The sequence below is a fragment of the Hyalella azteca genome, unplaced genomic scaffold (genome assembly GCF_000764305.2).
Source record: "Hyalella azteca isolate HAZT.00-mixed unplaced genomic scaffold, Hazt_2.0.2 contig4353, whole genome shotgun sequence".
Taxonomy (NCBI): domain Eukaryota; kingdom Metazoa; phylum Arthropoda; class Malacostraca; order Amphipoda; family Hyalellidae; genus Hyalella; species Hyalella azteca.
Genome location: NW_025934572.1, coordinates 328,781 through 351,069, shown reverse-complemented (window position 1 = coordinate 351,069; position 22,289 = coordinate 328,781). Strand labels below are relative to the sequence as shown.

The window sequence follows — 22,289 nt, the reverse complement described above, 5'->3', positions numbered from 1 at the left end:
TTTTACCGGAAAAAAAGCGTGTGATCCGTTGCAGTTCTGTTGAGCAGTACGACTGTTGTAAACGACCGTAACTTGCGCACATTTTTACGGCTGTACGTTCCGCGACCGTACCGCGGATGTCCCCGCGCATCGCAGCCGTATTTCAAGTGGCCGTACTGCAGCTGTACCGCAAGCGTCTCTCTTCACAGTTGCTCTTTCTTCATAGCTGTCGTATTTCGTTGATATAGATGCCACACGGCCAGTCTGGCCGTAGGTTGTTTACAACGACCGTACTTCAGAATAGTGGCGTAGTCTTTATCGTCGATGATGTTACTTCGGCTCAATGCGGTGCTTCGGCGGTTGAAGATGAATACAATCGTACCGCTTCTTCTTGATGGAAATCGTGACCATATCGTACTGATGATTCTTGGTGTAGAGCTCGAAACTTGGATCTTCTGATGACGTGCGTTATTATCGTTGTACATCTCGTGGTTTCTCTTAGTATAGTATAGTATAATATAGTATAGTATAGTATAGTATAGTATAGTATAGTATAGTATAGTATAGTATAGTATAGTATAGTATAGTATAGTATAGTAAATGAGACTACGCTGGTTTTAGACGTCGCAGAATTTTCACAGATAGCGAGATCCCGCTCCCGCTACTCCTTTCTCCAATACAACCCGGCCTAGGCGTTATATCTAGCAATAGAACTCTCGTAATTAAGAGCAAATTAATTTATATATTAATTTCCGTAATTTTTCTCCGGAATGACACATTTATGCCAGTATTGTCTGTGATGTTGCTACAAACTATAATTCCATGCAAGAGGCGACTTACGCATCACCCTATGCAATTTTTGAACACAACACCGGAAAGCCATTCTCCCCCGGAACGCAAACAGTGGTATGAGGGATCAGGCTACCACCTTGGTTCAAAACTGCAGACGGAGCTATATTTGTAAACAAAAGTAAGTCCGTTGAGCTGAAGACACAGTCCGTGACAGCCGAACCATCGAGCCATGTAACTTCGCTGTTGCTGAAGTGCGCAGTCACCCAAGCACATTTGCCTAGCACCAGATTTAAATGAAAGAGATCCACTTGCTGGGCTGTTGAATTAAACAACAATTCAAAATTAATCATGTAAGTGACGAAATAATATTTTTAGATGCCTAGTAGTTCAAATCAACAAATTTATAGGCTCGATTGATGATTCTCAATTTGGAGCGAAGAAATTCACGCAGCAACTCGGACTTGCTGAAACCCATTCTGTTGAAATCTTCGCACAGAGATTGTGTAGGTATGAAAAAATATACATAAAGCTATTATATCCTTTTTTGATTACAAATGTGTTCAATAACGATTGACGATCATTTATTTCAATGCATTTTCTGTTATACATCAAGCATTTTTCAGGCCATGTGCCCATCTTTTCTGCTTTGCTTTACTAGTAGCTTTAAAAATAATTGTACAACAAAATGTTAGGATGAATGCTGCTTTAATTTATTATACGTTTATATATTTAAGGAAACTTATCAATTCATAGTACTATTCATTCAGTTGTAGCTCAGTATAATTATTTCATAACACTTTCTGAGCCTCTTCTGTATATCTGCTACTTTCAGTGGTTATTTTAATTTCTTAAACAAAAGTACGGTAAAATACTATCATAAATCAATTTGAAACTACGTTTAAAAGTTCAGAGATGAAACGATACTATTGGTTTCATTATAGTTCGATTCAGGCATCATCTAGCCTAACATAGCATTAAATTTTTTTTATATTATAACATCTTCCGGTAATTTATCAGGTTTAAAACTATAAAGACAGTATATATAGATTTCAGTTGTGGACAATATTATTCAATTTTCAACAGCAAAAGCGTCTCGAAATGTTGCTCACCTTTTAATAGAATAGATTTGCAATATAATTTGATTAAATATGTGCATATATCACCATAGCTTATTCCGTAACCTCACCTCCAACGCGGGCCGCTGCAGCTGATCTCTGTTCTTTCGTCTTGATGATGAGCGGCACTCCGCCCTCCTGGGCACACATGTTCATCTGAGCTGCCACTGAGCCGTCACAAGTCACCGCCGTGGTTACGAAGATGGAACCGGTTCCCGAATTCGTGAGACATGGAGACACTGGTATGGTGGTCATGGTGGTGGTGGTGATGATGGAAGGAGTCGTACCGGTGTTGGTCATGGCGGTCGTGGTGGTGGTAAGAGTTGAGTAGGTGTTGTTCATGACGGTCGTGGTGGTGGCGGTGGTGGTAGGAGTCGTGTCGGTGTTGGTCATAGTGGTCTTGGTGGTGGAAGGAGTCATGCCGGTGTTGGTCATAGTGGTCTTGGTGGTGGAAGGAGTCATGCCGGTGTTGGTCATGGCGGTCGTGGCACTGGTGGTAGGAGTCGTGTCGGTGTTGGCCATGGTGGTCGTGGTGGTGGTGGTAGGAGAAGGTGTCTGGGTAGCATCAGAGGTCGTTGCGGTATCTCCATCTTCAACAGCCGCCACATTGATGGCAGCAGGCGGGTCTGCCGTTTTTTTTTTTTTTTTTTTTGTAGCAAAGAAAACGAAATTACATTCGTGCTTAGAAGGTGTTTTATTAAGCTATTTCATTTCAATCAGCTGCGCCACAAAAGACGGCTCTACAGATTTGGTTTTGATTATTTATTTTAAATTATTTATATTGACATAATTTTTCTATTGACTAATGTATTGAGAGCGTTCTCTTCATTCAAGAAGTTTTAATTGCCTCACAGACAGCAATGAATTTTCAATAAACAATTTCTGCATATTCACATTTATTTGGATTTTTCTGATGCAAAAAAAATAGTATCGAAACATATGGGAAAGGGACTCACTGAACTTGACGAGCGTCACTGCTTGCGTATGGTCACGCAGCGCAAGGGCTGTTGTTGCGTTCTGTGTTATGTTGCACTGCGATGAGTTGACGTAGTACGTCGCCGCCGTACAGTTGACCAGTACAAAGCAGATCGATTTGCACTTGCCTTCAGAAATTGAGAACAAATGAGATGGAAGGAAGGGAGCATATTGCGCTTTACTTCAGTTCCCTGCATTTGCTATCGCCCTTCCAATTATCGAAAATAAGCGCAAACTAATTATACGTCGGCCATACACAGCTTCAGAACCTTGTTTTGTCAGCACGCATGTATCCATGATTAACTTTATATTAAACTTTTTTCATGGCACGAACGCTGAGACGTTTTACTGTGAATTAACTGTGTTCGTTGACACAATACATCAGCAGTAAATAAATATATATATACTTATATACATGCAGATTAGAGAGATTCATCGAATGTGGTGGATGCAAATTAGAACAAGTGCTCTATTACACACAACGTTACATGACTATTCCTGCGTGTGAAATATGAGTACAATAATCACAAAATATCGTCTTAAATTAACAACATTCATTGTTAATAATACAACTTTTTGAGGGTATTGATGTATCTATATTATTGAACACTTCTGAACAGCGATACCATCTGAACCTCAAATTGGTTAATCGAATATATACATATTCGCACGGAAGATATGAAAAAATATACTATATCAGTTAAAAAATATTATATATGCATCAGTAAGGGTGAAAGATTTACAAAAACAATTATAATATAGTTAACTCACAGAGAGACTCAGCCTGCATGGACAGCACCGAGTCAACGAGCTCCTGGCCCTGCAGTACATTAATGTACACAGCGGCGCCTGCAGCAGCAAGCATCAGCAGCAACATGAGCTGCAGTGCTCTACAACTCAAAGACATTTTACTGCGGTGGTTTATGCAACCTGAAAGTGAAGCAAATTACGTAAAGAATTTATTTATTCCGCCTGAATGTTCCAGTCAACTTTCAAACTAAACGTGCTGACATATTGAAAATGCTCAAAAAATGCTGTTGAATGGCTTTGTTGTAAAGTAAATAAAAGGAAACTTTATCAATCAAAATACAATGGAGGGGAATTTCGTTACAACGTCACTGCATGAAAGGAAGAAGACAACGTCAGAGGACGTGCTCCTACAGACCAGTGCCCTGCTGCTCCGCATCTAGGGCCGTACGATCCAAAATAGTTACAAGTTCGTAACTCCGTCAGCCATTCACTGATGGATTTTTTTGCCAATCAAGACGAGAAATCGGACGCTACATGTACTTAGGTCACGACATGTACTTATGCGAGTTTTGATATTACGGCCTCTGAACCTTTACGAGACTTGCAGTTGCGATTTTCTGCGCCTCGAACTTGTTGGCTACGGCATCTCTCATCAGCGAAAAGTTATGTTCCAAAACGCCATGGAATAATTCCCGTACATGACTGTGATTCAACCATGGAACGCTAATGATATAGTGGAGGTAACAAGGGGATCACAAAAAGTCGTGAGTTGTACAGAGTCGCACATTCTAGTGCGTGGTACATAGCTCATGAGCGACCAATAATTTGCGATCCATGTAAAAATATGAAGCTTTTCAACAAAGACCAACATGAACTCTCGGTACATCTCGTTCGATATATTGACATATTTTCTGGAGACATGCAATGTCCGTCGCTCGGCCACAGATAATTGCAGCAAAATACAATTAAGAGGAGCATAATGATTATCAAACTCTTGCAAACGCGCATGATCCATGCATGAAAATCGCAATGTTGGGGAAGCGTTAATGATTAGCATGGATTTTTATATGAAAGGATAGAATCCGCAAACCAAAAAACCTGGATCTGATACCAAAAAAATACTAAATATTTCAGTAATGGTCGTTTATCCACTAATATTTCATCCTATCTACTTAAACGTCGTTATCCGTTTCAACGAGTAACCATCAATTTTTGATCTTTCAAAATAATTGAAACTATATAAGCTTTTATATGGCTATGATAAAAATTATGACAGAGGTGAGGTTTTCGTTCAGGCATTTCGTAATGTCGTTCGAACGGCATTTCGTTCAGGCATTTTGAAATATCGAAAAATTAAACAAGGATTTTTCTGTTCTATCATAGGAGCAGAAAAAGCAATTGAACTTTCCTCCATCAGGCGAGAAAGGTTTCAGGTCGCTCGTGGCATGGAAAAAATGGTTAGAACTATGAATATTAAATCGAGAATATCGTTACGACTGAGACTACATTGTCGATAATTCTTGTATCATACTAATTTATTTCCATTTTTCGTTTGGTTCCACGAAGAATATATAGATATAAACGAACAAAAAATTCATCTTCATTTAATCAGGATCTTTTGATGCTTTTCAATTTTTAAACGAGCATGAGGATGAACTTTGCGGTCTGTGAAGGAAAAATCTGTATTTTAAGTACAAGTAATTATGCCCTGACATATGAGCAGCGTACGTCGAAGGTACTTATATAGTGGATGCGCGCGCGGATAAGAAACGGTTATGCTTGTAGGTTCTATCAGGTGAGCAATGGGCGGTAAACCGGTCAATTTTGGATGGAACTTTTTTACTTTAAAAAAAAATTTCTTTAATTGTGTACATTCGTAACCTAAATTTGTAAATGTATTAGATGCTCGTTTCTAACACGACCAATCTCTTTTAAAAATAGGCAAATGTATGAGTATAAGCTAATTCTATTGAAATTAATATTAAGTAACAGTCCTCCACTAGATAATATATCTACAGTTTATTTGACAATGAATGTCAAGTACAGTAATATTGTTCCTGTCCTCGATAGGATGAAGGCTGTCAGCAACGAGGTGTTGCTGAAGCGCTGCTACAAGGCCATCTTTCTGCCAGTGAGTTTGTCATAAAGCTAACATTTACTGTATCATTTACCAAAAATATGTTTTTGTTATTGTGAATTTATTGAGAGTATTGGGTAAATATGTTCGTGAATATTTTAATTCTAACGATCGAGATCTCCAGCAATATGTGTGGGTGAAGTTTTACTAGCTAATATGATTGAAAAGGATTTTAAGGGAAATGTAGCAGTGTTTATTGCTGCTGTTAATTACTACTTGTTAGTCTGCGATTAAGACAATTTATTTATTTCAATAAGGTGTATTGAGAATGTCTGAGGTTTAATGAACTTTAACCTATTGAATCTTTCAATGAAATTCTAGCTGAAGTAGTTCTATGAGTAACTTCACTTGGGAACATATTTGACAGAATATTCGAGAGAATATTGGAGGGAATCTTTGAGGGAATCTTCGAGGGAATATTAGAGAGAATATTCGAGGGAATATTCGAGGGAATAGTTGGAGGAATATTCGAAGGAATATTCAAGAGAATATACCAATAAACACTCCATCAATAATTTAAAATTTAATAAAAACAATGTTTATTCACCAAAATTGAGACACACTGACAACATTTTATTGAGAACATGATGAATTTATTAAACAACATTTTTACTTTCAAATTCTGCTTTCATTTGCACTTCGAGCAAACCGAATGTTAATTAATTTCTGATTTATGTACATGAATCATTCATGTACTGCAAGGCATTGCGCACCGCCATTTGTAAAGTATTTATAAATTAAAATACATCTAAATCATGTTACTGCAGCGGTGTTGGCGATGGCACATCAACTTTACTATTGATTTATTTTAAAGCCAACATCACGCAATCAGAGACACCGTCAATCTTCACTCAGAGAAATAAGGGAGACTTTGTTTAGCTCTACAAGAGCTACATGCAGAAAGTGAGCCAGTATTTGGACAGTTTTGCTTATTTGAATGTTATTTATTTACAGTTTCCCGGCTATTTCACCGTCACTCCAGGCAACCCCCCACGTTTCGGGGGCGCCATGTTCCGGGTGTTCGATCAAATTTTTCGCAGACTTGGAATTTGGTGCGTCAAATATTAATTGAAATAAATGTCTCCAAAATAATTTTTAATGGTTGATGAAATTCTTGACTTTGTATTTTCTGTCTGTCATCTGTCGGATATCGCTTTTTCAATATGCAATAGTACGATAAAGATGATGTGACTGTACAATTATTGCCTAAAGTTTCTATGCAAACATTTGTCAAAAAATAAGCTGGCGGAGCTATATATAAATTTACGTCAATTTTTTTCAAATGCAATTTTTTTTGTGGTGGCACTCGTAATTGTGCCGAAAATAATTTTTTCGTCTTCTTTATTTCTATCAAATAATAGCCTGTGATCGTGAAGGTTAATGCAAATTAACATCTTGAAATCGAAACTGATTGTGAAATTGTGGACATTTTGACAATAAATGATATTACAATTTTTGAAACAATAAAATTTTTCTGTTGCAGCTACCAACCCTTTAGTTCCGAAGGAGGTTCCGGTGTAAAGCTTCCAAATGGATCGTGGACTGGAATGTTTGGAAAACTTCAGAATGGGGTTAACAGCCAGCATCAATGTCACTAAATTACCTACTCACTCATTCTTTAATTGCCAGCAGCGAATAAATTTGTGTTTAATCTTCAAAGTCAAGTTGAAGTTGACTACCAATAAGTCCAAAGTTATGATAGAAGACTCATCGTGTATTTCACGTTTTATCATGCAACTTCTAAAGTTTTAATGCATAATTAGTCAGCTTTATCACAATTTTTTAAAATCGTATATTAAATCACAGTTCACATATGATTTACTCATGCAACAGGAGGCTGATGTTTGCGGGTCATCCGCTATTGTGACACCAGAACGCAAAGAGGTCGTAGACTTCTCTGAATACGTCTACATCGACCACTTCAGTACTGCCTACAGGGAACCAACGATCGAACCGAACGTTTTTGGGTTTATTCAGCCCTTTACTCATCAAGTTAGTTTCAATTTGTATACTACACATTTAAAATATGGGTCGAGTACAGTGGTTAGTCAGAATATTCACTTAAAAAATAAGCAATTAATTAGGATTTGAAAATTATGAACATTTTTTTAATAGTATTAATTTTTGGTTGAAACTGGTTTGGACGAGATAAAAAGAGCTTCGGGAAAAATCACGGGTTCATGTTTCGAAAATTAAACATAGAAATAATTGGAGCTCAAAAATTGCATTAAATGTGGATTATATTCGAATATTTGAATAACATCAATCCTTATTATGCATGTACCAAATTGTTTCAACTTTGCCATCAGGTCTGGATCATCCTTTTTGCTGCGACGCTCCTATTCGCTGTGAGCGTACACGCAGCGCATAAGATTATACATGCATTGAAAAAGTTGAGTGAAAAATAAGAATGTAATCAGACAAATATGCTAGTCAAAAAATATTCATCAACATGAGTTTATATCACAAATCATTATTTTGATTAGCAGCATTAGGAAAATGATGTATTTTCTAGTGTATCGACTGAAGAAGGCAAATCATTAACAAATTTTCGAAATTCACTAAGTTTCGGATCTCGAAAATTTTTTAAAACATTTACCGGATTTTTTTTTTCATTTTATTTATGTCAAACAGAGACCAGGGGCGTCTCTAGGTTTCGAGGACAGGGGCTTTCACCCCATAAAATTTATGATCATATTATACTTAACAGTGAGTGATTGTATGAACATTTAATTAAACTTATAATCGGGCCACATTAAATTGAATTCATCGGCACAGTTGTAAAAAACTAAAAGCAATTATAATTAATGAACATAACCTTATTCAAAAGAGTTTAAAAACATTTTAGGGGTACCTAAGCTCCTTTAAAATAGGCGCCACTCTTAGTAAAAATTTTAAAATTGCTTGAATAGAATAAAATAGAAGTGTCGGCATTGAAGAAATAGGCCCATGATGATAGGCTTGTTTACCGTGCAAGTTAATACTTTACAATGATATTTAATGAATTTACTATTAGTCATTGATGGGCGACATAATCTTCGTCGATATCACGATATATTCTTCGCATAACTAGCCTCAAAAAAATCATCTCATCCCAGACGAGATCGCGGACATGCCGTGCCATCCTTGTCCAACGATGTCTTCCTGGTGATGCGACATCTGCTCGGGCAAGGTGAACAAAAAATAACTGGCCCGAGCAATTATTTAGATGAAAATTCGAATGAATTTGAATAGTTTGTTCATTTGTATCAAAAATTATGTATATATTTGGAGTTTGCTAACGAGACTTGTAGCAAACATGGTACTGTCCAGATCATACTTGTAGCAAACTTGTACTGTCCAGATCAGACTTGTTGCAAACATGTACTGTCCAGATCAGACTTGTAGCAAACTTGTACTGTCCAGATCAGACTTGTTGCAAACATGTACTGTCCAGATCAGACTTGTACTATCCAGATTAGACTTGTTACAAACTTGTACCGTCCAGATCAGACTTGTTGCAAACATGTACTGTCCAGATCAGATTTGTAGCAAACATGTACTGTCTAGATCAGACTTGTAGCAAACTTGTAATGTCCAGATCAGATTTGTAGCAAACTTGTACTGTCCAGATCAGACTTGTAGCAAACTTGTACCGTCCAGATCAGACTTGTTGCAAACACGTACTGTCTAGATCAGACTTGTAGCAAACATGTACTGTTCAGATCAGACTTGTAGCAAACTTGTACTGTCCAGATCAGACTTGTAGCAAACTTGTACTTAACGTACAATGAGGGCTTGGGAATAAAGGATTCACAAACATTCATCAGAGGCATCCACATTTTCCAAAAGCACTCACATATTCCGGTTAACAAAGAAACGAATGTGGTGGATCTGCGAGTGTGTCAAACGTGCGAGATTTTTTTGCTTATTCTAAAGATATCTCATACAATTTAATATCAACAGATTAATCAATGATTTTAGATTTTTCTCCATAGCAACAAGTTTGTATTAAATCCTAAAAGAAATATGATATAACTCGCTAAACCTTGCCAAATCTCATCCTAGGAATTTCTTAACTTACTATTCATTTATCATTCAGCACGGCTATTCATTTCCTGACGTTTCGTTGAATAGAATTTACCTTATTTTACTCTCACTTACCGTGAACTCCCGACTAACAACGTAAACGATACTATTGTCGTAAAATGAAAGTAACTAAAAAATATTAATTCCTGAAAACTCAAACCCAAATACGAATATAATTAATAATATGAAGCTTTAAGAGTAACTAATTTTTTGGTTACGATCATTCCCGGCAGCTGAAAAAAGCAAAGGGCTCGAGGCAGGGTCAGGCCTGCTCCTCGTTATCACGTGGCTCTTCGCCACGTTCATCGTGTGCACCGTGTATCAGTCCAACCTGGTCGCCATGCTCGTCATCCCTCAAGTGAAAATACCTTTCGACTCCATCGAAGAAATGCTAAATCAGGACAAATTACCTTTTCGTGTCACCGGCAACTCTTTCATAGATGATGCAATGAAGGTTTGAGGCAATATGCAATGTTTGTAAGGCTTTAAAGAAGACTTTTCTCGTTTGATTATTTCGAAAGGATAATTTGGCAGCTATTCGGTCACAGCGTTTTGTGGATCTCTGAAATTGTGAAAATTGCATATAATGTAGGATATAAGAGTATATATTGTAAATTTTGAATATTAGTTGTGATGCATTGATTTTATTATCACCAAAAAGCGCTTGCAATATGGTGTTGGTATATATTAAGCTGAAAACGTTATTAAATATTCAACGCCTCCCACTTTTTCATCAGGAATCAGAGCCGGGCACTCAGCTGCATCGGATGTACGAGAAGCATGACGGCTACGGGTACAGGCTAGACGAAGTCATCACCAACCTCCTCACGGGGCGCTATGCTTTTGTAACCAACCGCAACGTCGTCCTCGCTGTCATGGCAAACTTTTTCTCCAAGGTAGAGTAAGAAAAGAGTACGTTCAACTGGCTTACTCGGTATGCAGCGTAGGAAATACCTTACACTGGTACTTCATTAATTACAAATTTCTTTACTTGTGAGAATTATTTATTTAGTAAATGCCATTAGTCCAAAAAGTAAATAGTTGAGATGTTATGGAAGGCACACAACTATACTAATAAAACCAAAGTCTAGGCCATCATCGCGTTGAAACCTAAATGTAGGATTTTCATCAATTCTCTACAAGATTTATCAGGAAACCAAAGAAGAAGACGATTTAAATTAATCAAAATAGGTTAAGAAAATACCGACGATTTCCGAATCGCGAATATTTACAAAGTTCTTTGAATATTTACAGTAGTTTTAAAATTTGTCGAGTGAACATACCTGTAGGCTTATTATTTCAATTCTCTCACCCACGTGTAACGTATTTATTCTAAAGCAGTAGGCCTTGATTAATGACTTGTTCTGCTTGACTAATATCGATTTGATTTGATGTATTAATGGTTCGATTTAAGGTATGGATATTTTGTGTACATACTATTCTCTAGGTATGGATCTTTTGTAGGCAAGATAGTATTATTGAAAATCAAGAAAAGCATATTTCTCGAAGCGCATTTTGCTTCCACAGACCGCCAGGTGCGGCATACAGGTCACCACGGAAGCCATCCTGGACGTGCAGTTCGCGTTTGTGTTCTCGAAGACCTTCCCTTGGCAGAAGGAGATTGACAACGTGTACGGTTAATGATAATTTAGTTAAAAATAATATTAACTCATGCAAACCTCTTAACTAATACGACATACAGCAATTGAATGCAAAAATCTGAAATAAAAATTAATCTTCGATGTTATTATTTCCTAAACTTGTTTGTTGTGTTCTAGTTGAGATTGAGGTTGAGTCAAAATCTAAGCGCTTTGTACAGTTTAAAAGACAGAATGAATTATTTTCCTTCTTCCTCGTAATGCTATTGCATTGAAATCTTTACATTTTTAAACAGAAACCTGGTTTAAATGCAGCCTTCAGCTCCTATCCCCTTGAAATTGTAAATAGATAGGCCTGTCTCCTTATGTGTATTTGTTCTTATTTTGTCAATTTATGTTTATATCTTCGATGTGAATTTAGTTTTCTAATTGATTCTTATTTTCTCATAGGTTTTGAACTTTTGAACTGACGATGGAGCTGGACTCCGAAACGTTTTCATTCTTAAGAAATGGTTAATATTCTGTCTGTTTTCTTTGCTTTTAAATTCCTGATTGAAATCTTCATTTCATACTATTTCGTGTATTATTTGAAGAGATGTCGAGTTTTTATATAAAATTTCAAGGATGAGCATATTTCTACCCAACATGCAAGCAACTAACACGACTTCCCAGTGAAATTTTACAGACGCGGCAGCTTCTGATTTGGGTTACCAGAAGCTGGGGCGACTCTAAATTCTGTTGGGGTTGCAGGCTTGTGCGGTGGCGGGAAGCTGGCGTGCTGGACAAGATGCTGGCAGAAGAGCTAGGCAGGAACGTGTCGGCGTGCATCATACCAGGCGCTAGGATCAGGAAAGAGATCTCCCTCAGGCCGCTCGAGATCGCTGACTTCTACGGCGTGTTTGCCCTATTCCTACTAGGTTAGTTTGAACACATTTATTATAGCTCGCGTATTGTATTGAACTTAAATGTTGTATTGTAGTGCATGTATTATTTTGAGCTAATGAGTTGTATTAAACTCATGCATTATATTGAGCTGGTTTATTTTACTGAGCTCATGTACGGTATTGAGCTCATGTAGCCTCGAGCCCTCAGGCCGCTCGAGATCGCGAACTTCTACGGTGTTTTTGCCCTATTCCTACTCAGTTAGTTTGAACCCATGTATTCGTAAAGCTAACTTAACATTCAAGGTCGGCATTAACTTAACTTTCTCCCTTCTCATTTCCATTCGCACATTCCGAAATAAATCAACATGGCTCATATGTGTTTCCAAGATTCAAATGGAGCCAAGACATTTCAACTAACTTATTTTTATGAAGACAAATCGCTAATTTTCATTTGTTATTATCTTATTAATATGAGAATTAATTACACTGTAATTACTGTACACTGGACTGTAAATTACAAATATGAAATATTCCCTGTGAATTCCTTATATATATATTCATAGCCGCGATATCCAGATTAGATAAGTTGACATGATGAGTGCAATCTATTGTTCCTCCAGATAAACTTTCAGGCAGACTAAAATTTAAATATTCCAAGATATTTACAATTTAAATTGCAATTGGAGAAATGAAACGAGAGCCTTGAGCAAAAAGTGTTGGTTTCAGAACAATTTATCAGTAGCGTAATAAATTCTCTTTAAATATTAATAGTTAAGATGTTCGTAGTTCAAGTCCCCATATCATCACAATGTTCATTTGGCATATCTTTTATCTATTTGAACGTGAGTCGACTCACTATAAATAATGATTAATGAACTATAAATGCACTACTTGCATGAAACTATTTCTATCTTCCATGAGTCGAGAAATCTTTTCAGTCTGGAAAAACACAGGCTTCAGACCGCTTTGAATTATGTTCAACATTCAGAGCATGAAAAGGCAGAACTAACTTCAGCCTATGAAGGGCTGAACTTCAGTGTATCAGTAGACTCAACTAACAGCTGATATCCCCAACTAATGACTCACATATCTAAAAAAACATAATAAAGCTTCAATGGCTACAGTGTGCATATGTCACCTTGTGGGGGTGACTGCAGTGGATCGCGTATAACGATAATCATGTCTGCTGTTTGTGCAGGAATAACGATTTCGGCGACTGTGTTCGGCTTTGAGATCCTGGTTAATCGCTTATGTAAAAAGACGTTCGTCGCCACCGCTTCGCTATCAGAGTGAAAAAGATTTGGCAGAAAAATCCAGCTCTCTTGAACAAATGCCAACGACCTGAATTTCTGATTTGGACCTTATAGCTACTGGCACGAACATACAACACAACGGACGAATTTAATCAATTGAAAATTCTGATGGATCATGTATCGTCTATATATACAATTCTGAGGGATCAAAATTTAAGAAAATTTTCAAAGGAGAGGTCTTCATGGCGTCACATTAAAGAGCGCGACTGAGTATACATTGTCTTCACTCGCTGTCGACTCGTGCCCGAGCAGGGACCTCTGTTTCTGCGCTAATATTTGCCATTAATGTTCTGATTGAATGAATTCTAAAGTAAAACTCGACTGCAATCTTTAGGGTAGCTTACACGAAATTCGGCCTGAGAATAAAACCTACCTTTGAAATTTGAGCGGACTTAACTCCGCTTGAAGATCTTCATGCTTGCGTGGTTTTCAAAGATGACAATAAACCTTTAAAGATGCTTTATATCGTCTATATTTTTTTCCATCTTACATCATGCTTGAATCCATACGTTCCAAAAAATTAGTGCAGGGAAACAATTTATTTTCATATCTGAATTCGTGTTAATTTAAGTCACATTCACATTTACATTTATGAATCAACTCCAATATTATTCAAATCTGATTTGTTTGAAATTCGCAAATAAATTGTGACATTACACATTACTACAAAATTGATTCGTCCAAAAAGGGAATAATATTCCCAATTTGTGCCTTCATTTCTATTAATTAGAGAATAATCTTCCAGGTAACGTAACACTGTGAGCTAAACTCCAAAATATTCGGAGAAATAAAACTTGCAATTTTTAGATTTTTTACTTGCGGAGAAGCAAAAACTCAATTACACGCATCTCTACAGATTTTGATACCGAAATTTAGTGTTTGGTTAATATCTCAATAACGTATTATAAAATTTATATCTTATTTAGCGCTAGAATTAGCAGTACAATGTCGAAGCAACATAAGGAATCAATCTTAATTAAAATGCTATAAAGTACAAATCATTAAACGTTCTCCGGAAAATCAATTAGGTACATTCCATCGGCCTAAGAAAACCAAATAAGGTTCGAATCGTCGTTTCAGTTTCAGAAAAATATTTAGCTAAATAATTTAACTAATTCCAAATTTATTAAATATTCTCTCCACTTAGGCTGTGTTATACGAGTCAAATGAATGAAGCATTCGTGGGCAGCCTTCAAAAGATAGCCGGCGATTCATTTAGACGCAAAATTTTCATGATTCAAGCCATCAGTCAAAGCAGTTCAATATTGAATAAAAATTCCGCTCAATTTCTCAAAAGACAGGACTTGACATCAAAACATAACCCACATCCTGTAATAAGACTGAACCAAGATTCAGTGTCAATATACTAGTCCATTTTTCAGTATTTTGAAGGCAGTCCCGCAGGTCTGTACTTGTTGAGGTCGCCACCGTTGCGGCCCCAGCGGTTGGCCTCTTGGTCTCTCGCCGAGTCAGCAGCTGAGTCGCCTTTCACCCGCTGGTCAAACCACTCACGGGCGTTACTGTTGAATAAATTTTAATGTCTTAAAATTCATATATTAAACAATTCCTATTTCTCCAAGAATTCCATAAATGGAATAAAAATTAAACATTCCAAATTGGAGTATAATGTTTTTGTTTCATACAATTTTTTTGCTTATGTGCGCAAATTTACGATAGTCCAATTTATGACCAAAGAATGCATTAAAATTTTGTGGGAGTTGAACAATTCTTGAGATGACGTTGGTAGATCAAAAAGCAAGTCTAGCAAGTAATAATAATATCTTAACGACGTTTCGAATGTAACAACATTCATTTTCAAGTTAAAAATAACATTGAATAATAAAAATTTGTTGGACATGAGCACATAATACAAGTAAAAAGGAAACAACACAAAAATTTCAAGCCAGAAAGTCCCCCCGTAAACTGTCACAAAGTTTAGACGAATTGGGCAGTTTTGAAATAGATAGCTGGGGTCCAATCCAAAATGACGAGGGCTCCAGCAATCTTTGGTCGGTTAATGTTGTGCACCTCTGCATGATGACGATGCTGGTGGGTTTCTTCAGCACGGTGCGAGCGAAGGTCTTGTAAGTTTGTCTCAAGGGGTTATCTCTGCCCTCCAGACTGAAGATGGCAGGTGAGGCGGTCTCAATGGCGTGATTGTTTGCCCAATTACTCCAATGTAGTCTAAATGATGAAGAAGCTTAAAACCTTCTTTGATGCAAAATTTATAGACTACACCGTCCTCTTGGAGAACTTTCGCTTTTTGGATGGGGCTATTGTTACGTACAGTCCAAAGTTAATTAGAAGTTGTTGTCAAGGGTATCACCAAGAATATTGAATTCTTCAATGATCTTGAGAAAGTCGCTTGTTTGTAATACTCAATGTGGTAATTGTTAGTCCAATTGCTTCAATGTAGTCGAAATGATGAAGGAGTCTAAAACCTTCTTTGAAGTCTACAAGCTCTTCTTTTGGAATAATTTGGCTAACAACCACAACATCGAGACCGTCTCACCTGCCACCTACAGTCTGGAGGGCAGAGGAACTCCCCTGAGACAAACTCACAAGACCTTCGCTCGCACCGTGCTGGAGGAACCCAACAGCAATGTCGTCATGCAGGGGTGCACAATATTAACCTACCAACGATTGCTGGAACCCTCGTCATTTTGGATTGGACCCCAGCTATCTATTTCCAAACTACCGGATTTGTCTATAATTAGAGATTGTTTGCGGAGGGACTTTCTGGCTCGAAATTTTTGTGTTGTATCCTATTTACGTGCATTATGCACTTGTGTTTAACAAAATTTCATTATTCAATGTTTCTCTTTACTTGTAAATGAATGTTGTTACATTCGAAACGTTAAAATAAAATTATAACTGCTAAGCTTGTCTTTTGATCTACCAACGTCATCTCAAGAATTGTTCGACTTCCTGAAAATTGTAATGCATTCTTTGGTCATAAATTGGACGCGTTTAAACAAGAAAATTCTGCCAACTAATACTAATTTTAACGATAGTTTAAACAAATTATTACGTATAAAAGACTGAAATGTGTTTATGTGTAACGAACTCATTCGGAAAATACAAGAGCATGAGGCATCAGTTTTTCTCATTACCTTAAACATGGTATCGTCGAAAGAATGTCATAGGCAAAAGTGTTTTCAACTATCATTCACTCAGTCAACATACAATGGCATGCGAGTGCGTGACTTCGTTCACTCAGTCAACATACAATGACATGCGAGTGCGTGACTTCGTTCACTCAGTCAACATATACAATGGAATGCAAGCACGTGACTTCGTTCACTCAGTCAACATGCAATGGAATGCGAGTGCGTGACTTCGTTCTCTCAGTCAACATACAATGACATGCGAGTGCGTGACTTCGTTCACTCAGTCAACATATACAATGGAATGCGAGCACGTGACTTCGTTCACTCAGTCAACATGCAATGGCATGCGAGCACGTGACTTCGTTCTCTCAGTCAACATACAATGGAATGCAAGCACGTGACTTCGTTCACTCAGTCAACATGCAATGGAATGCAAGCACGTGACTTCGTTCACTCAGTCAACATACAATGGCATGCGAGCACGTGACTTCGTTCACTCAGTCAACATACAATGGCATGCGAGTACGTGACTTCGTTCACTCAGTCAACATACAATGGTCCATAACATTACCATTGCGTTGAATGTGTCGCTGTAAGCCACACAAAACATTCCCCCGTTCACCTGATTTTCTCGGCCGCCCATCTGCCCCCGGGCCCTCGGTTGGCAGCGTCTTGGTTGCCTCGGGAGTGGAAGTAGCGGTCCGAGTTCTTCCAGTTCGCCTCCCTCATGTCACTGGGTCAAAAAAAGGAAAGAATATAAAAATTTTAATGATTTTCCAATATAATTAATTAAAAAAATTATTGCCTACTTATACATTATGTATAAGTAAGTTTAAGTAGTATTCAGTATGAATACATACGATACAAATATGTGTACAATATGTATACATAAAATATAAGGTAGAATTTAAAAATAAAGAAACTAAACTTTCTAGACTAGAAAAAGTAAATACTTATACATACCGTATTATTGAGAAGTAATAGCACCCACGGTACATGTCATACCTGTACCCACGGTACATGTCATACCTGTACCCACGGTACATGCCTCACCTGTACGCACGGTACATGCCCCACCTGTACGCACGGTTCATGCCCCACCTGTACGCACGGTACATGCCCCACCTGTACGCACGGTACATGCCCCACCTGTACGCACGGTTCATGCCCCACCTGTACGCACGGTACAAGCCCCACCTGTACGCACGGTACATGTCGTACGCACCCCCGATGGCCTCGCCCGGTCGTCTGTACCACTGCGCCTGCGCCGGCAGGGCGACGGCGAGCACGAGAGCGACCAGCGCGCAGAGCACAACCGTGACGCGCATGTTCCTGTAGCACATGTCATGTTATATGAGACATGACAGTATCATATCATAGGTGTGATAATGACATGATCTCTTGATTGAGTCATAATGATGCCACACTTTATATGAGTCGCAATGACATGTAATTTCATAGGAGTTAAAATGATATACACATTATATGAGACGTAATGACATAAAACATCGTATGAGACATAATGACAGAGAAGATTATATGAGATATAATGACGAAGACATCATGAGTCATTATGACTTATCATATCAAAAGATAAATAACGGCATTGAAATTACAAAATATGCAGCTCATTATATATATGGTGCGTCTTTCCACAGATGCACTTTCTGGCAACCAACATCCACACTTCTGAAAAGTGTTATTTAGTCCAGAAGTATTGTTGAGAAGTAACTTTAATAGTTATTGGTGCGAATGTTTCTAAGGACGTGTTGCGCAGAAGTACTAATGATTAATGATATGAATATTTTACGGATAAGGATATCAAGGATAACTCAGTTGGCAACCTCCAGCCTCTAAAATGCATTCAATCAAGAATCTTATTTTCCCAACCCATCCTCATTCGTCAGTACCGGTTCAATCCAAATAGCATTGTAAACTCACCTTGAAAGTTTGCTATGAAGTTCACTAAGTCAAGGACTAGCTAGGAGTGATGATGCCATACTCCTATACCGACATTATATAGTAGTCACCCCCCGTGCGCAGTTAGCTCTAGAGATGCTCAGTCATGCGCGCCAATAATAAGCTGCCTATATTCCACGAAAAAACTTTGCTGAGCAGATCGTTCTGCACTGCCATGGGGAGGGGCAATGATATGCTTCCTAGAAATTTGACGAACCAGGAAAATTACACGCATGATATTGTGGGTTGAAGGTCAGTGAGTGTCGCTGCATGTTACGGATGGAGGGCAGTGAGTGTCACTGCATGTTACGGATGGAGGGCAGTGAGTGTCACTGCATGTTACGGATGGAGGGCAGTGAGTGTCACTGCATGTTACGGATGGGAGGCAATGTGTTGCAAAGACTGTGGTGCTTATAACATAAAGATAGTATATATATTATCAGTTGGTGTCGGCGTATTATAATGTTATTTCTACCAGCATAGCGATGGAGAGGAAACTTCAAGTAAACACAATACTAGCATCATACCGTTCATCCTTACACAGTCGAACGTTAACTGAGATAGGATATTGAATTTTCCGTACTGTTGTTGATAATTAATTCATCAATAATAATTAAGTTATGAGCTTACATTTTTAGCCTCATTAGCCGGGTGTGCAGGCATCGCACAAAAATTAATTGAAAACTGTTTGAAATTTCAACACATAGAGTGAGATTTGGTTTCAAGCATTGCTTATTGCAACCACTGGTAATCTTTAGATTAACTTCAATGAGCAGCATTTAAGACTCGACATAGCTTGTGCTTGCTTAACTAATAACCCCATCTTGTATGCTTGCATTACTAATGACTAATTTAATTAGACTTCGTTCTCAGCATAACTAATGATCCCATCGTTAGCTCTATGTCCTAATACATATCTCGACATAACAATGTAGATGAGCGACGATATACTAATCGATTTTGCTGAACTCTGCCGGCCTGCACCCACAGACATGCATTAGTCATCACTGGCTAGCAACATCCTGCGGGTCGTCGTCACATTGCCAGAACGTTTGTTCGTGTGGGTGTGACGGGAAGCTGGCGTGCGATTATCTGTAATTTGTTAGCACGCAAACGGACGGTCGCACGGTTTATATCACGAAACGTGAAGTTTAAAAAATATTTATGCCCTACCAAATTTTTATTCCATCTAGAATTAAGTTTTCGGTCTCTTATTAAAATTATTTTTGAGCGTAGTTTTCATTTTACTGCAAAACAGACTAACAGATTTGGAGTTTGCATGTACAAGTGCAAGCTAATGGGATAGTCGCCGGTCAGTTGAGACAATTGTTGCAGAAGCGACTCGGTGACTTTAGAATGTTAGATTTAAAATATTCCATTATTTCCTGATATTCAGGTTTATTTTTTCTGAGCTTAAATAGTCAATTTATTTCACGATACGCTATTGACGTATCGATGTTCAAAATTTGCAGCTGGTCTCAAAGGTCATGAAGTACATCAGATACTGTGGAGGCTCCAGTAATTTTTTTATTAGACCTAATAAAAGATGTTTACTCGAGTTAATGCAGGAAATCTATGATTAATAGCCATTCACTAAGAGTTATTGGCAAGTCGGAATATATTTGATGGTTTAAGACGACAATTGCTGCGGATCGCTAGCAAATCGGACTAGCACGTCGAATTGAGACTCCTAATAATGCCAGAGCCTGCATTCTATTAGAGTTTAGATCCATACCAACCTTTTAGGCCAGGAAACTGAGACACATGTTGCAGCAGGTTATATTTGGGCAGCTGAAATCAAGGCGTGCTAATAGGGTTTTCATTAGAGGATTTATTGCAATTTGCATGTGCAAGTTGATATGCAATCGAGGAATAAATTGTTTGCATGCGATTAAGTTCGAGCCAATCAACCTTAATTAGGCCTTCAATGTTTCTACCAAAGTCTCGTAAGAAATGGGATCGGCGTGCACTTGTTATTCGTTCACTAGAGGTTGTTTTTGAGCTGCTGTGTTAATCTTGGCGGTGATCCATAGTTGACCTTCCCTTTCCTAAATGTATCCGTATCTTTCCATCAATCAATTCCATTAATAAAACTTTCTATCAATCACCATCAAGCCTCGCTTCAATCTTCATTGAAGCTTGAAGCGTCAATGAAGCTTGTAAGTTTTTTAATTGCATTGAGTCAATCACGCGTGCGTTCAATGATTGACTTGAGCTCTTGATCGTTTGATTGACGGTCCAGAGCAGAGCCAAGAAGAGGTGTATCTTCTCCAGCATCTTGCAGGCTTGCAGCGGATGCCATTTGGTCTTGCTATGGTATTGTTATTACACTGCCGAAATCTAGTGCTTGTGCGCGGTGGGGTGTTCTGACTTAAAGTCTAGACTCTAGATGCTGTAGTTCATGCAAGGATACGAGGGCTAGGTATTAGGCGAGAGTTGAATCTCCGGCTTCTAATATCCGCGAAAATACAGACATCAGAGGAGCCAGTACCGTTGCCTACAGCTGCTGTTAACGTCTGCCATCGGCTAGCCGTTTACACTCTCACATGGCTGGGTGTAGTTTGCTTCCCGAAACCTTCCGGATGTGTCGACATATTTTTGACATGAAGGGGGATGGAAGTTTTCGAGTTCAGGGATGAAACGCAAGACTCTTTTCGGGCTGCGTGCTCGAGGCACTGGACCAATGCTCTGACTATTTTATTAATTTCTATGCAATTTCACCAACAATGTTGCAACTGCTTTGGAAATGGTGCAAGGTTCATTTAACTTCCCGGTAGGAGCGGGATCAGTCATCATTAGACACGTTGGCGGACTGTTCCACATTTAGAGCGTGCAATTCTCATGACATTTGTGAAGTATTGACCTTCTTGTAAACAGACCAATCGTCGCAAGTCCCTGCAAGTGTGGCAGTGCCCTGAGTGTCTCCTAGTCGGCTATCCTTCTGATACAGCCGGCCTAGTAGGGTAATGTCGTAATGAGTGGGCGTATCTCTACATCTACATCGAGAAGTGATCGCTATCAAATGTGTTGTTTAACGCCGTCCATTTGCTGATAATTAGTTATGTTCTGAATTTTGTGCAGATCCGTTCAGAATGGAGGTACTTTTGAGCTGTTCGGTTGTGCAAAAGTTGCGTTTTGCGTTTGAGGCCGCTGACGAGTTTACGGATAAGCTCGGAGGAATGTCGATCCAGATACACCACTGATTGATGACAGTGTTAAACTTCACTTCAAGGTTAAACTATATCGTCAATCTATGGTTATACTATATACTAGTTCAACCATGTATCACTTTTTGGTATCACACCATGCCGTAAAATACTGAACGCTCGAAACTCTAAAGTCTTGCCAAATCATTGAATTCAATAAAAGTCTTTTTTTTTTATAAATCATAGAAGCAACAATATTTTTTAATACTGATAGCTTTATCAATAAGTGCAAGAGACTCAATTCAACTCAGTGTTGCAAGAATAGAGTTAAAATTTATGACACAGATTGTAATGATTTGAACTCGCAACGCAAAGACTGAAAAGCTGAAGACTGCTGCCATATTGGCGGGCATCGCTTGTTTTGGTTCGCTGTTATTACTTCAACTTTTCAATAACAATTGTC

General features: G+C 38.2%; 3 protein-coding genes across 4 annotated transcripts; 1 reads left to right on the top strand and 2 right to left on the bottom strand.

Moving 5' to 3' along the window:
- Positions 1-1,940: 1,940 nt before the first annotated feature.
- LOC108682153 (integumentary mucin C.1-like) lies at positions 1,941-3,768 on the bottom strand. The gene is made up of 3 exons (XM_018171269.1): positions 3,633-3,768; positions 2,843-2,989; positions 1,941-2,512 (listed from the first exon to the last, which is right to left on the bottom strand). Exons 1-3 carry the CDS (start codon positions 3,766-3,768, stop codon positions 1,941-1,943), a joined length of 855 nt encoding a protein of 284 aa, XP_018026758.1.
- Positions 3,769-7,275: 3,507 nt separating this feature from the next.
- LOC108682152 (glutamate receptor ionotropic, delta-1) lies at positions 7,276-14,070 on the top strand. The gene is made up of 9 exons (XM_047879984.1): positions 7,276-7,319; positions 7,582-7,740; positions 8,058-8,140; positions 8,847-8,920; positions 10,050-10,270; positions 10,554-10,712; positions 11,344-11,447; positions 12,165-12,331; positions 13,497-14,070. Exons 1-9 carry the CDS (start codon positions 7,296-7,298, stop codon positions 13,589-13,591), a joined length of 1,086 nt encoding a protein of 361 aa, XP_047735940.1. The 5' UTR covers positions 7,276-7,295; the 3' UTR covers positions 13,592-14,070.
- LOC108682146 (serum amyloid A-5 protein) lies at positions 14,066-18,745 on the bottom strand. Of its 2 annotated transcripts, XM_018171263.2 has the most exons (4): positions 18,663-18,745; positions 17,919-18,053; positions 17,344-17,454; positions 14,066-15,131 (listed from the first exon to the last, which is right to left on the bottom strand). In XM_018171263.2, the coding sequence occupies exons 2-4, from the start codon at positions 18,047-18,049 to the stop codon at positions 14,990-14,992; spliced, it is 384 nt and encodes a 127-aa protein (XP_018026752.1). In that variant the 5' UTR covers positions 18,050-18,053; positions 18,663-18,745; the 3' UTR covers positions 14,066-14,989. The 2 variants fall into 2 exon arrangements, with proteins under 2 accessions (XP_018026752.1, XP_047735939.1); XM_047879983.1 differs by lacking the exons at positions 17,919-18,053; positions 18,663-18,745 and adding an exon at positions 17,823-17,912.
- Positions 18,746-22,289: the final 3,544 nt, after the last annotated feature.